The 15,332-nt window shown below is 38.7% G+C and overlaps 1 protein-coding gene across 1 annotated transcript; it reads right to left on the reverse strand.

Annotated features, from left to right (window-relative positions):
- Positions 1–729: 729 nt before the first annotated feature.
- Positions 730–13,129, reverse strand: LOC109030014 (cytochrome P450 4C1). The gene is made up of 9 exons (XM_072296431.1): positions 13,067–13,129; positions 12,692–12,776; positions 9,764–9,952; positions 7,307–7,376; positions 6,403–6,529; positions 4,237–4,404; positions 3,492–3,726; positions 2,328–2,507; positions 730–1,130 (listed from the first exon to the last, which is right to left on the reverse strand). Exons 1-9 carry the CDS (start codon positions 13,127–13,129, stop codon positions 940–942), a joined length of 1,308 nt encoding a protein of 435 aa, XP_072152532.1. The 3' UTR covers positions 730–939.
- Positions 13,130–15,332: the final 2,203 nt, after the last annotated feature.

A 15,332-nucleotide genomic window follows, 5' to 3' on the forward strand; every position in this document is an offset into this window, starting at 1 on the left:
ATCGGATCAATAAAATATTAAATGATGCAATTTAAGTTTGAGAAAAATTAGTGGATTAATCAATTCTACCTGTCCAAAAATTAACAACTGGAGAGCACTTTGTCCTTAAATACTTTTATATCACGAAATTTAATTTTCTTTATACGCACTTCCTCACTCAGCAAAATTGTAAAAAACCTTCATCCCCCGCCTAAGGAGAAAACTAATCCCCATACTATTACATAGAATAAGGATTTACTTTGTTTTCTAAAAATATAATTAATGTTAAGAGGAAATACATTTCTCATAAATCTGCACTTTGATCCCTGTGCCTTTTGTGCCGTTTTCGTCCACATCAATGATGCTTTTCCATAATGTTTTTTCGACTTAAAAAATTATAAAAAGTATTGCGCACCGACAATAAAACGCTATCTCTAACAAGCATTTTCATCGGTGTAATTAACATTTTTTTAGGGGGGGGGGGGGGCAGAGGACTTTTTATCTCTCAAGTGTGTCTAATGGTACCTAACGAGAGGCTAAATACCGTCACGTAACTTTTTATTAGGAGCCGCCAACCTCTATGGCGAAGGGGCATGGGGGAAAATCCTCCAGCTACATATGACCTCGCTGAGGCACCGCTATCTTCTGAAGAACTTGTTAATAGCTGCATATAGCATTTATTGTTTGAGCTTTACTTGAATTCTATACAAAAAGAAAAGAATTGATCATCAACAAAAGCAAAGTACAATATCTTCTATTAGTGTTTATAATATTCGAAAATAAAAGAACAACCGAGCGAGCGAAAGTATATAATCGTATAAAATATGAGAAAAATATCGAATCTACCGAGAAGATAGAAGATCTGAAGATAGAATTGCAAATTTGGATATCAACTTAAACATAATTTTAACAATACTTGGGCAAATCAGTTCGGCATTTGTTTTGCGACTGCATTGAAATTTAGTCGGAGCTCTGATTTCTTAGCTCAGCTGTGACGAGCCAACCACGGGTGGGAACGAAGGTGAAACCAAATCCTAGACTGAGCTCCGTAAATGGGTTTTTCCAAGGTTTCATTCTTGCCGATGCAATTTTGAATTGAGACAAAATGCGTACAACTTCAACCTTCATTGACTGAATCGCGTATTTTGCTCCTGAAATCATACATCGAAAAACATTATTGAGTCGCTCTCATTAGGGCGATGTTCTCTTGGAGATATTGCAATTATAATACGCATAACGCAATTTGAAAATTAATCAGACCCTAAGGTTGGTAGCCCCCAGGGCCGGATTCAGGAGGTGGTCACATGGGCCGCGGGCCATGGCGGCAAATTTAGGGGGTGGCAAATTTTTACAATTTTTTTTCTATGTAGATATATATAAAAAAATCGGATTCAGGAAAAAAATGCAAACGAGAATAGGCGACAAAATCTATCATTTCCTGAGAGTATAGTAATTTCTAATTTTGTTGTCTTTTGGTGATACAAGAGACAGCACCTTTAAATTAGTCGAGTTAAGAGAGAAATCAAACACGCAATTTGGCCTGGAATGGCGCGGCGCAGAGAGCAATGATGACAAAGGACTTGAGATGAAAAGGTGAAGCCCTCGGTGCGGCGGTTGGCATGTAACACATATTAGCGCCTACATAACTTCATGAATACTTCACGCATTGCGTCAAACACAGTGCGGTCAGCAGCGGTTGGCGTGAAACGCGTAGCGCCTACAAGACTGCATGAATACTTCACGCATTGCGCCAAACACAGTGCGGTCAACGCGACACGGCGCGGGCGGAAGTTAAGATTATTAAACCACATTTATGTTTGTTCTTTCCTAATTTTTTCGTTTATTTTTTAAAAATGGAAGGCCTCGTCCACACAGACATAGGTTTACGAAATTTACTTTCGCGCAAAGCTCCGTGAACTCATGGTAATAGTGTCGACAGGGTTTTTGCAAAAAATGTGTCCAACACGAGTAAGCGCGTCTTATGCACCACTTCTCCTGTTCGTTTCTACTGATGTTTCAAAACGAATGAGCGAAGGGGCGGCAAAATACAGGCGGCCCAGGGCCCATGGGCGGCAAGTAGGTAAATCCGGCCCTGGTAGCCCCTTCCGTTCATACCTCTACTTCAAATACAATAACGCGTGCACTTAATAATTTTTAAAAATGGCACCTGTAGGTACCTGAACATACTTGAAGTTTTATTTATTAGTCTACTTGAATCATGAAAAATGTTGGTGAAAATTCGGCAAATTTCCAAAGAGTTGTGCCTTTTTTGTTCTATTTCTGGCTTCTTTTTTTGAAATTCTATAGGCTCAACTCAAAAATATTTACCTACTAAGCAACTAACTGACCTGGGCAGTCTCGCATTCCTGTAGAAAACGGGATGTATGCAAATTTGGGTCGCTTCTCGACGTTTTCAGGAAGGAAATGTTCTGGGTAGAATTCATAGGGTTTCTCCCAATATCTTGCATCATGGTGGAGACTCAGCAAGGAAACAAGGAACCTTGTATTTTCAGGAACAGTTCCAACATCTGCAAAAAGAGGGAAAATATTAGGGGAAAAAAGAAGAAAAAAACACACACCCCTTTTAATTTTTGAGCACAGGTATTCTTGAGCACTTGGACAGCTGAAGCTAGTTGTGAATCATTCAAAGACATCTGAGTCGTAATTTACATAGAAACATGATCAACCGCTTTGTAAAGAGGGAAAATAACTGCATTCAGTTTTATATACAAGTTAAAAATGAATTTCAGGGGCATGGGCGGAAATAGGGGGGCCAGGGAACTCGGTCCCTTCCAAAAGATGCCAAGGACCTGAGCAACTAATTAATTTTGAGGTAAAAGGCATAGGAAATGTAATGAACTTAAGCTTAATCTTAATATAATCGATCAAAGATGTCAGAAGATGCAAAGAGGGCAGCTATCTCCGATTAATGTACGCAAAATTTCTGTCATCTGTAATATTTAATTCCATTTAATTTGTCATTGAGAATGGCTTAAAATTGCTCTCGAGACGTTTCAATTTTGAAAAATTTTCCGAGGGACTCCCCCACTCAGACCCCCCTCAGCCCAGGTTCTATATCCTCCCATGCCACCCCCCACCGAAAATTCCTAGTTCCGCCCCCATGTTCAGAGTATCTTGGATCTTTCAGCGCTGAAAACTTGCTTTTCGCCCATCCCCTCAGGATTCCCTCCAGCCCCCCTTTATCTTGAGATGTTTTGAGAGGCCGAGGATGAATTGAGCATTAAAAATTTGGGGGGGGGGGGCATTATGAACGAGTTTTAGCCATTGCTAAAATTCAGGGAAAACGACGAGTCGCAGAAATGAGGGGGGCCGTCGTCGCTCCAATTGGCAAACATTTTTGTAAAAAACATTACATGTAGAAGAAAAAAGTATTACTTTGTCCAATAGAATTCCCCTTCCCCTCCTCTTCCTATTCAGTTTGGCTGTATAATAACATCGGGACCCGGGATACCCTGAATTATAAAGACCTGTGCCAGAACTTTTATACTAACCAGGAACTTGAATATCTTTTTTAGCTTTTCGCGCGATAAACGGGACTGTGAAGTGACGAAGCGCCTCTTTAACAACAAGATCCAAGTATTCTAGTTTTGCACAGTCCTCGATAGTTGCGTTCGGCGCATCCTCCACGCACGAATCTATCTCCGCCCGAAGTTTGTCACCCACCTCAGGAAAGACACCACTCAGCAAACAAACCCAGCTCACCATAGTAGATATCGTTACGGTTCCCTGTGAAAATTGAAATGCAAAAGCTGGTAAACGACACCAAAAATGAAACACGACTTTCATGCAAATTTTGATCATCCACGGGGAAAAGGATCAAAAAATAAAATTACCTTTTTCAAAGTGGGTTTCCTTTTTAAAAATATTGTAAATGCGTAGATTTTGAAACACTGCAACCGAGATCCGCATTTTTGAAATTTATAGTTGATATTTGATTTTTAAATGGAGAACAAATCAACATTATTTGTCGACATTTTCACAAAATATTCTTCGCGTGGCCAGCACAAAAACCAGTTTTAAAAAAATGAAATTTTCAAGGGACAATGTTGACAATTTTCCCCTGAAAAAACAAAGTATGGCATGAAGTATGCGATGTCACATACGGAAATACATGTTTTGGGAGTTTACCGTCAATTTATTTGTAAGGAGGCGGTCAAAAACCACGCGGAAACTGCCCTTTACCAAGGCGACAAAACAAAGCGACAATGAGATGAAAATCACGAGTAAACATCTTACCGCGACAAACAGTTCGCCCGTCTCGTAAGTCAAGAGGTCCATATCCTTTTTTTCTGATGCTTCAAATTTATCCAACAGGATATCTAAGAAGAGCTTCGTGCCAGCCTCATGACTTGCGCCAGAAGTTTGCCTCAGCTCAGCGCGATGCTCCATCTTCTTCTCCAAGACCTTTCGGGTGAGGAAGAATTGTACATTTTTAAACAAAATTTGAGTTGAGACTTAACGGACCGAACTACGTAAGTATGAACTTACTTTTTTCGGCTCGTCTCAGAAAAAGTGTCCGTGTGTTACGTTTCCGTACGTAAAAAGGAGTTGTTGTAAATGCGTCATAAAAAGTATTTCCCTTTTTTTTGGCGAAAAAAGTCCATTTCAAACAACTTGCAGTAAGTCCGTTTCTGAATGATTTCGCACACTCTATATATTCATGCACCACTTCCCTTCTCCTGAATTAAAAAGAGCTGAAACTTCGTATTTTTGTAATTTTGAGTGAAAAAGTCAAACATAGGTTTTCTTTCTCTTTCCCCTGGTAAAAATTGGCAGTAGAATCTGTGTTCCAAAATACCATAGACCTACAGCCGACTGTAAGATTTCCAATAGCTGCTAAAGCCGGCAACACAATTTCTTATAGCCTTTTATAGCCGATGGCGATTGAGCAACAGTCTGACGATAAAGTGTATGCTAAACGTTACTAATTACGGATGCTAGGACTTGGTGAGTTTTTGGACTACCGCTCTCTTTTTGGGCCGTAGTATCTTGATTTATTTTGCGAGGAAAGCTCCGTACTTTTGAAGGATGCCTGCCATTCCAAATATGTTGGAGCGCCTTCAGTTTCGTACGATACTTCGAAATTGGCAGTAGATCTGTGTTCAAAATACCATAGACCTACAGCCGACTGTAAGATTTCTAAAGCTGCTATAGCCGGCAACACAATTTCTTATGCCTTTTATAGCCGATGGCGATTGATCAACAGTCTGACGATAAAGTGTATGCTAAACGTTACTAATTACGGATGCTAGGACTTAGTGAGTTTTTGGACTACCGCTCTCTTTTGGGCCGTAGTATCTTGATTTATTTTGCGAGGAAAGCTCCGTACTTTTGAAGGATGCCTGCCATTCCTAATATGTTGGAGCGCCTTCAATTTCGTACGATACTGTGCAATACCTCTGGTGTGAAATAGTTGCTTCAAGCGCCGTGGCACGCTGCGGCGCGGCGGGCGGGCAGCCAGCGCGAAACGCGCATGGCGCCTACAAACCTAACAGGGATACTTCACGCATTGCGCATGCGTGAAGTATCCCTGTTAGGTTTGTAGGCGCCAGTGCGCCGCCGCTCCGCTTTGTGTTAGGCTCTAATATTTAATCTCGTGGAGTCAGCGTTGTTCAACTCATGACTTTGAAATGTTTGCACATCCTGTATGGATTATTCTCATTTTAATTGATGAAAACAAATATGTAGTAAAGGAAAATATAATGTGCGTTTTGTAAATATTATGGTGATTCCGTACAAACTTAAGGATTTACAAAGCACACGAATTTCTACACAATTTCTTATAGCCTTTTACAGCCGATGACGAAAAAGCAACAGCCAGGAGATAAAGTGTAAAGCCCGGCGACTGGAACTATAGCCCGGCTGTTTAATTTTTTATCGCTTCGTGTAGCCCAGGCGTATGATTTTTTCCACTTTCTACAGCCAGCTATATGATTTTCTATCGCCTTCTTCAGTCGGCTATAAGAACTCCTATGGTATTTTGAAACGCAGCTCCTATCGCCAATTTTTACCAGGGTTTCTCCCTCTCTGTATTCCAACACTATATTTTTGAAACACAACTCAATGTTATGTAATAAATTTACTTACAGTAACAATGTATAGTTTAGGTATTTCTATCGACTTACAACGCTTTGCATCCCCCTCTATTTTACCATATCCATCCATCCACTCCACTATAGAATAAAATTGTACTTCCCGCTTTTTTTGTAATGGATATGCGGGACTTACTAGTTCTGTTAGGTTAGGTTCTTGCATCTAACTTTTCACTAAATGCGCCGTAATATATATTTAGTTGAGTAAATGAATATCTCAATTTGTTCAAAACCCGCACTCACGCGCCTTGTCCTCCAAGCTCCTCCATTTAAAAATGTATCTATGTATGGTTTTTAGGACAAAAATTACCTCTCGAACCAATGCGAACAATACATTTGCATACGACTGGTATTCTTTTTTCTTTCCAGTCAACGAGTAGATTATATCAGGTTGATAGACCGGGATCACGACACGCTCAATAAAGAGATCCGGTATGCTGTGAATGAAAAAACAATGAATCAGTATTTCCAAAATAAATGTAGTGACTTAAAATACGTAATAACATTAATAATAATTGAATAGCTAGTGGACATTCTGAGGGTTCGTTTAAAAATTACACATAATACCTTGAAGTGGTTCATAATTTTGTTGTGGTGTATAAGTAAGACACGAGACCTAAATCGTCTTAAAGTTCCCATAAAACATTTTGACGGTGAAACTGCGAAAGCGCGTAATTCGTTTGCGGTGTCTCAAGATGTCTGCTCTCATTTTATTTTATCAAAGGAAGAGGGACTAGTACTCCTTAAAATTTTCACAGAATATTCTCCACAGAAAAACAACAGAAAATTCTGGGAATTTTCCAAGGATGACTGAGTATTTTTTCATTTAAAGAATTTCTTATGACTGGCAGTCCGCAGTGCTTGTGCAGTTTAGACATAGATTTGTCCTACGATGGCGCTGTAAAAAGTCACGAACAAAGATCGGAAGAAAAGACGGAATCACTTTGCAACAATTCAAATTGCCGCTCGCATATTCATGATATATTGCTGAATATAAGTATTCTAATATAAGAATACTTTCCTACCAAAGTGCGTACAAAAATGAAAACTCTCTTAAAAATTAGGTCAAGGCTGATTTTTGCTCGGGTACTAAAACCATGATTTATTAAGTTTTGCGTTATTTGTAAACTCGTCGTGAGAGGCTCCCAAAGATCTCCTAGAGGATTTGTCTTACATAAAAAAAGAAAAAATTGCATCAGTACTCAAGTACTTACCGTAAAAGTGCTTTCACGTATTTTGCATTGTCTCTAGCTTGCATGTCGATTGAGATTCCCATGAAAGTATCTGCAAAGAAAAAAAAAGAAGCATCAATGACGTGGTGTAGAATGTTTATTACCAGAGCGATTTGTATGAAATAACGTCAATTGTTGCGCAAATATTGTCTCCTCTCAACTTATTCTTCTACCAATACTGCCGTACTGAGGAAAAACGCCGTATGAACCTTCAGGCGTTACCAAATTTCCTTTGATAAAATACAAATTTATTGGAATATTTTGAAATATTTTTCTCCCAATTTTTCAAACAGCTTTATTCACAGTTCAATTTAAAATATTCGAAAAATTCAAGAAAAATATTCATATAGCTTTACTACGAAATACATGTTTTATCCGGGGACATTTGGCAACTCTCGAATATTCATTCGGTGTTCTTCCTCAGCACGGCAGAATGAGATTGTTGTCATGCACTTACTGTTATAACTTACTTAGTCAGTAGAATTTTAACCCCAGCTACAAACGATCACCTGGGTGCACTGTATTAAGATCATTTTGTTACCAACATGCATGGTATACCAAGTTGGTTAGTGAAACACGGTACTATGTTGACGCCAACATGGTGCCAACTTGGTCTCAACATTGTCCCATGTTGGTGCCGAGTTGGCATCGCAGTGGCCCCTGTTGCTCACTTTAACTTGGTTATTACCACGCTGAAAACGTAAATCAATTTGCCAAAGAGGCCGCACAAAAATAATTCAAATTAAGAGAGTAATTATTTTCACACTTTTTTCATCTTCCCGCAAAGCATATGTGATGCTCGAATCCACTGGTTATTTAAATGCAATTGTTTACGAGAATAAAACCAATTTTTAATACTTGTCCCTAATCAGTCAAATAAATCTCTTGCATCTGTTCATAGTTTTTTTTTTTTTTTTTTTGCTGATAAAATTGATGCGAAAAATGCATTAAGTTGCATGTTTGGACTTTTTTTGAACTGTTCTTATTCGTCAACTATTAAAGAGCTAAATGCAACTCCATAAAACAGTAATAAAGCGTCAGATTCTGAGGGACGATGAGTAACATTTTTACGAGTCTTTTTAAAGCAGTTATTAGAGATTGTTTACGATAGTTTTTGCTAATTGGGCTTCTAAAAGTGTTTTAACACTTGTCTAGCAAATTTTTATGTGAAGCCTATTAATTGGAATTGAACGCAATCGGGAATTTTTTTAAGTTTCGCGTTATGCGCGAAAAATTAAAATCTGCATAAAAAATATACGTGCACTGAAACTTGCGCCGGTAAAATTGACCGATAAACTTGTACTTTCCGCCTCGCTCATATGAGGTACAGCTGCATTCTCATTAATTGGAATCGGGCTGCGGAGCAATAACAAACATATCTCATTTTCAGCAGTCCTAAGTACTTCCCCTTCACTCGCCCAAACGTAATAATGGACCTCTAGACATGATACGAAGTCAAGCATTCTGATATATGTTTCTTAAGGTGATTCGATGGACGCCATATTTTGTGTCAGAACGGCATGCGATATATCGCATCAATTGGTTCCATTTTTTCAGCTACTCGTCATTTTTCTCCAATTTTGAGGTCGCAATTCTGTTGTCAGGAGACTAAAGCACTCACTTACCAATTTTAACAAAGAAATTCAACGTAATAAAGGCGTGATTTTCTCTCTAAAAAACCAAGCCTTTATTACGTTGAATTTCTTTGTTAAAATTGGTAAGTGAGTGCTTTAGTCTCCTGACAACAGAATTGCGATCTCAAAATTGGAGAAAAATGACGAGTAGCTGAAAAAATGGAACCAATTGATGCGATATATAGCATGCCGTTCTGACACAAAATATGGTGTCCATCGAATCACCTTAACCAAAATTTTACGAAGAACACAATTTGCGCAACGAAAATTACTGATATTAACTCTGAGCCAATATATTTAATGTTTCTTGACGCGTGAATTAAAACCTCCCATTCATGAAAACGCAATGGTCTTACGTGAGTCAAATCGCACAATAAAAATTACCATGACACTCTCTGCGATATGAAAATCTAAAAACCTCAATCTTGACGCTTAGGCTCAGCTGCAGCAAGTTGCTTATAGTTTGAACAACGCAGGGTGGGAAATGAACAGTGCATGGATTGAGGAGCCTGCCAAAACCGCTGTAGGGTGCGATTGGACTCACGTAGAGTATTGAGTTTCGTCTGATCGGGCAATTCTAATTTCCTGTAACCAATGTAAAATAAAAACGTTGATATCCTGGATAGAAAATGATTTCGGTAATTTTCAATGCAAGAATCATGTTCTACGTGAAATTCTGGTTACGGAACATGTGTCAGAATCCTTAAATTCGCACCTTGTCTAGCGGTCCATAATGTGGGCTCGCCTAACCTATACTCGCCCAACTGCTGTAATACCAACATGGCAGTAGTGGCATGCGACTCACCGCAAATAGTATCGATAGCCATAGGAAGTACGTGCTCGATGAGGTTGAACACCTCTCCAGTAGCAGCCCGCTTCCTGAGAGCGTCCACGAGGCCGCGTATCCGATGCGAGTAGGTGGGATCTATAGCAGATATTATCCGTGGACTGTATGCCGGACTTACCACTTTCCTCTCCGTCGCCCAAGGCTCACCTGTAGTAGACAAATTGTACTTATAAAATAAAAAATAATAATATATTAGTAAATAAAACAACTTTCCTCAGAGAAATTTCTTCACTCTGACACGGAAAAAAAAGAGGTAGGAGCTAAGTCCCAACTGTTGGATAATATGGACATTTCCAATCAATTGTGGTGATACCCCAATTAAATGTGGTAGTACCCCAATAAATTAGGTTACTAACCTAAATGTTGCGGTACTACCCCAACCTGAGGTGCGGTACTACCAAAATTTATTAGAAATGTCCATATCATCCAACAAATTGGGGTAGTACCACAATTTTAGGGGATAACCCCTCACACTTTTTTTCCCTGGAATGTAATACAGAATTATTCAAAACATTGCTGTGAAAAATTTGGGCCTACAACGCGCTGTTGCCAAATAGGTCCCCCATTTTGCGCTCTAGTCGGTGACGGCCGCCTGGCGTTCAGCCGACGTTCGAACAACAAATCACACTTTAAAACGAAGAAAAAAATGTGTTCACTTATGGCATAGGTGAAGCATGTTCCCTGCAAGATTCACTCCAAAAATTGGCAGAGTTTAGCCGTGCAGTGCCTGTGAAAATCACCTATCATCAAAAACGACGAGCTCGGCGAACATCCCTCACGCGAGGGCTCGCAAAAACGAAACAAAATGTGCTACGACGTCAAAATTTGGCCTAGTGACTCCTCATAGCTCTTAGTTACACCTCTCAGCAATAGAACCCGGATATTTTCCACCGTTGCCAAGTTACAGCAAAATTCCGGGGTTTTTTTGGGTACCTTCTCGAATAGTCTGTAGTAGAGTACCTGTATAGGGAGAGTAGCGACAGATCTGAAACTCCGAAAGTCCATCAGGCCTTCACCGATGCCTCCGCGAATAAAGTTAGGGCCCAAAAGGGCAGCCAACCTATGAATTTCGAATGTCCAGAGCGATTTACAAATACAATTGTTACGAACCGTCGTTTAGAAAGCATGTATTTGGTTTACTTTTTGCATAAATTTACTTATTTTTGCGAAAGAACGCTCATTTATATACATTCTTAGCCATCTTGGTTAGAATTGAAATCTGTAGGCTGGCAGTGAAATTTTGTGTGTTAGAAGTTGCTCAGAAGGGTGGCTGCACTTTTGGGCCCTAAGCCCTCCATGAACCGATCTGTCGCTACTCTCCCTATACAGGTACTCTAGTCTGTAGCATAGGAGCGTACTTTCGATTCACTTACTTTACTCTACTGGCAGACCAAGATTCAACATTTCTCGCTTTCTTCAATTTTCCGGTAAATCTGAAATTCCCGCCATTTTTAATTGACGGGAATTTTAAATTTTGCCCCCTTCCTAAGCTCTTTTGTGTACTCTTATATAAAAGAAAACTGGGTCCTATTTCCAAAATCTTATAAGAGCGGGCTCATCTAGGGACTATCACCTGTCGATAACCGCAAAAGTCATGGAATTCGGCCCGGTAGAACGCTCAAACGAACTATGACAAAAAATAAAAATTTACATCGTTTCAATGGGAGAATCCTCAACTTTACCACGCAATATAAAAAGAGCTGGGTCATATTTTCAAAATCCAAATAAAGCGGGCTCATCTAGAGACAATTGCCTGTCGATAGCAGCAAAAATCATGAAAATTGGCCCGGGAGAACGCTGGAACTAAGCGTTACCGGATACGCAAATGTAGGAGGTCTCGGAGCTTATAGTGTAACAGATGACTTTTCTTTCAAGTTCAAGGGCTGCTTTGATACGCTACCGCAACGGCCACTACTCGATAATCTCTCGACAAAATTTAAATGAAGGGGACAGCCCAAGCATTCGTACTCTTAAATGCCCTCACAACTCTGTAATGGATCCTTTTTGGCAACGCCGGATTCCCTCCGCGTTTAAACCTATGTTAAATAATCGATTCGTGTCAGAGCACCTGCTCCCCAAGAATCGATACATTTCCATAGGTTTAAATGGAGGAAAACAATATTACCGATTTGCTGGATCTGCCAATGCCTTCAGTTAAACTCTCAGAAGTTGAGAGAAAAATGCAAATGTCGTGTTTTGGAGCCACGGAGAGGGCCTGTTGGTACCAGATTCTTTTTCGATCTTTACGCGGAGTTCCGAAAAAAATAAGTAAAAATAAAAGCCAACAGATAAAAAATAAAAGAATGACAAAATCGTGAAAGAAAAAGGTAAATCTAATTTTAAATAAAGAATCCCTCCCAAGGATGATTTGGTGACTTTAACGCTCGGATAGGAAAATAAACTACTCAAACGCCTGTCAACTAGACTAACAAACAGGCGGTCAACTAGTTAAAGCACATGAATCAAATGAAATAAGTATTGAGGTATACAGTATAAAGGAGGGGCTCGGAGGACACATAAGTGCAGTTTTTGAAAAATTGTTATATTAATGATTTCAAGAAAAGCTATAGTCTTAATACACATTCTGTGAAAAATTCGCGCCCAAATTCCAATTTTTGAGCATCAAAAAGTCAGCCTGAATTTTCCTTCCGCCATGAGGGTTCCTGTAATTTCGAAACTTCAAACACGTACCTCTCAAAATAGTAAAAGCTGTGCTTACGCGCCTTGTCCTCCAATGCACTTACACTTAATAAACCGGCAAATAAAACTCATCAAACATTCAAATATTTTCATAATTTTTTGTACAGTCATCTATACGCATGAACAGCACTAATGTTGGCATCCAAGTAAAAGTAACAAACCATCAAGGAATTAGTAAACACTTACCGTTGGCAGTGAAAAGTATATTCGGAATATTAAAAAAATTGTAAGTGGCATCTTTATCATAACAATTTGGGTTTCGTAAAACACTCTGCAAAAAAAGAAAAGAAAAAAAAGTTGGTAATGAAAGTTTCGTAGGAATCCATAATATTATGACATGTTGGAAAATCCACTGATCTCCATTTTAAACTAATGATCTAGATTAATAAACTGATGGTACCATACAATTTTGAATTTTTCGATTTTTTCCATACTATGTCGTAATTAAACATCTGACATACCTATAAGTTTATTTTATAATCTTCGTGCAATATCACATCATGAAATACAGGAAAAGAAACGGAAAAAAATCGTCACTGACTCACTTAAGCATCGACTAACCTGAATGGTTTGAGGATCTGCAAGCACTGCATAGTGATTTCTACCAACGTAGAATCTGAACATCTTGTGTCGCGAGTAATAATCCAGTGTTCTCATGACCTTTTTCAAGATATCTAACAGAGCAAAGGGAAAGTGATTATTTTTATGCTACACCAGAATTATTCTATTTCTAAGGCGAAATGACCATTCAAAACAATATTGCGATTCGTTGGCAATATTATTCGAAATTTCTCATTAAAATTTAATTCTCAACGTAAAAGCAAGTCATTATTTCCATAGAAGTCGTAAGAATTTTTCCTGCTACCTCCAAATCTACACAGAAAAAAAAATGGTTATGTAGTGAGAGTCCGTACTGCATGGAAAATCTAAGGTATGAACTGCTCGTGCATACGGTCTGGCTTTCACGACTAGAGCAGAGATGTGCGGGATGTGCCATAAACATGTCGTGTATGGAAAAGCATGTGTATGAACTTACCGTTCATACGGTATGGACGCTGGGTCCATACGATATAGACGCTGGGTCCATACGGTGTTGACTCAGAGTATATACTCCTCGTATGTAATATTTGCTCATACTGAAATTGACTCTGTTTTTATTCATAGGTCGGCATCAAATTTTTCACAGACTGTATGTGGCCCCGACCCATAATTTATGAAGCGTGAGTGCATACATTTTTTTCAGCGTGCAAAACTTCCAAATAAAGAAATAAATCTTAAAGGATAATACAAAATGTGTATAGGTTTCTCCTCAAAATATAAGCGTATACATTTTTCAAATCACTGAAATCAAAATAAGTGCATTGGTTGCACCAATTTTGTCACAGCGCACTCTTGCATCCCGCTTTTCATGTTCTCCCTCATGTATCCCTAGCAAATCGTTGGATTATTTAAAAGACGAAAGATGGAATTTCTCAGTAAAATGTAACTTTTGGCAGAAATAGCCAACTACAAAGTAAACTTTACCTTTATGGATATCAAATTAAGCACAAAGGAGCTCAAGCGTTGCTAGACTAATAAAGCGGATATCCTAGGCGTATTGGCCCTTCATAGGGATGATATTAATTGGCCGTATATGATCGCAACTCTCTGGCGGGGAGTAGGGAAAGAGGGAAGGAGACTTCAGGAATTTCTTGAAAATTTCATTTTTTTCTGTCTGAAGCGAATATTTTCTGGAAATTTTAATTAATAAATTTTGCTCTTCTCCCCTTGTAGAGAGAAAAGAGATTGGGATTTCGCATCATCGCGATTGAGATACGCGATTCCATAGGTTTAGCCATCGATTTTCATTGAGTGTAGATCAGACTAATTGTACTTTTCATGGCTCACTGATTGTAAGTCAAACTGTCTCGCAAACGAAAAGACGTATAAGTAAGTAAAAAATAGTAAAACATTAATTGCCTCTCTTAGATTTTCCGACGAATAAATGGATGCTTCCTATTATGGGATAAGTTGACGGTCCTGGTAGAGACTCTAGGAAGTTATCCACCCTTGAATTCCATGATCGGTACCAAAACAACAAAGATATTACGAGGACGTTGAACCAGATGAATGCACTTTTCAGGGCACTGCCTTTCAAAAAACTCGTCAGGAACCAAATCATCTATAATCAATTGAGAAAAGAGATCAAAGCAATTGAGGAAAACATGTAGAGACTAGTATTCTCAAATCGAAAAAGCGGAGGTGATTTATTAGGTGGAGGGAGGGCATGAATTGCAGTAGAATTATTGTTCAGTTTATAAAAATTCCAAGTCCGTAGGTCTGTTAGTACCAAGTTCTAAGCCTTAAAATAGCAAGTCCTAAGCCGTAAGGAATCTGTTGAAGTGTTTGAAAAAAATCAGAATTAAAAACAAACACTTTCGGTATGATGCTCGGATCAAAATTAAGACTATTAATGTAATCGATAATGGCTGTTTTGAATTACAAATAAAAAGGGTGGTATTTTTCCCTGTGAACTTTTCGATTGTCTTTTCAAAAAGGAAGAAGAAAAATTACTCAGAAAATAGTTTTAAAATGTTGAAATGAATAAGAAGGAATTTAATTTTCCGAAAAGCTGTTGCATGCACGGAAGGTCTTTCTTACCGTCGAATAAAATTTAAAGTGAAGGACAAACCAAGTTGTCGGAGTGCTCTGGGGGAGGAAATATAGATTTTTTAGTAAACGGATGTTTGCCAAGGTATTTAAATGACAGCTTTCAAGTAAATTTTATACAGAAAAAGTTAAACCTTTACTATAAACACGGAAAAAATTCTAAGTTGTGTGAAAACAT

This window comes from Bemisia tabaci, chromosome 2 (assembly GCF_918797505.1).
Source record: "Bemisia tabaci chromosome 2, PGI_BMITA_v3".
Taxonomy (NCBI): Eukaryota; Metazoa; Arthropoda; class Insecta; order Hemiptera; family Aleyrodidae; genus Bemisia; species Bemisia tabaci.

Excerpts from the sequence above, each read along its gene's own strand:
- LOC109030014 (XM_072296431.1), bottom strand. The coding sequence starts at position 13,129 with ATGTTCAGATTCTACGTTGGTAGAAATCACTATGCAGTGCTTGCAGAT. Across the intron at positions 12,777-13,066 it reads CAGATCCTCAAACCATTCAG|AGTGTTTTACGAAACCCAAA; the intron begins GTTAGTCGATGC and ends CTTTTTTTGCAG. Across the intron at positions 7,377-9,763 it reads GGCTATCGATACTATTTGCG|ATACTTTCATGGGAATCTCA; the intron begins GTGAGTCGCATG and ends TTTTCTTTGCAG.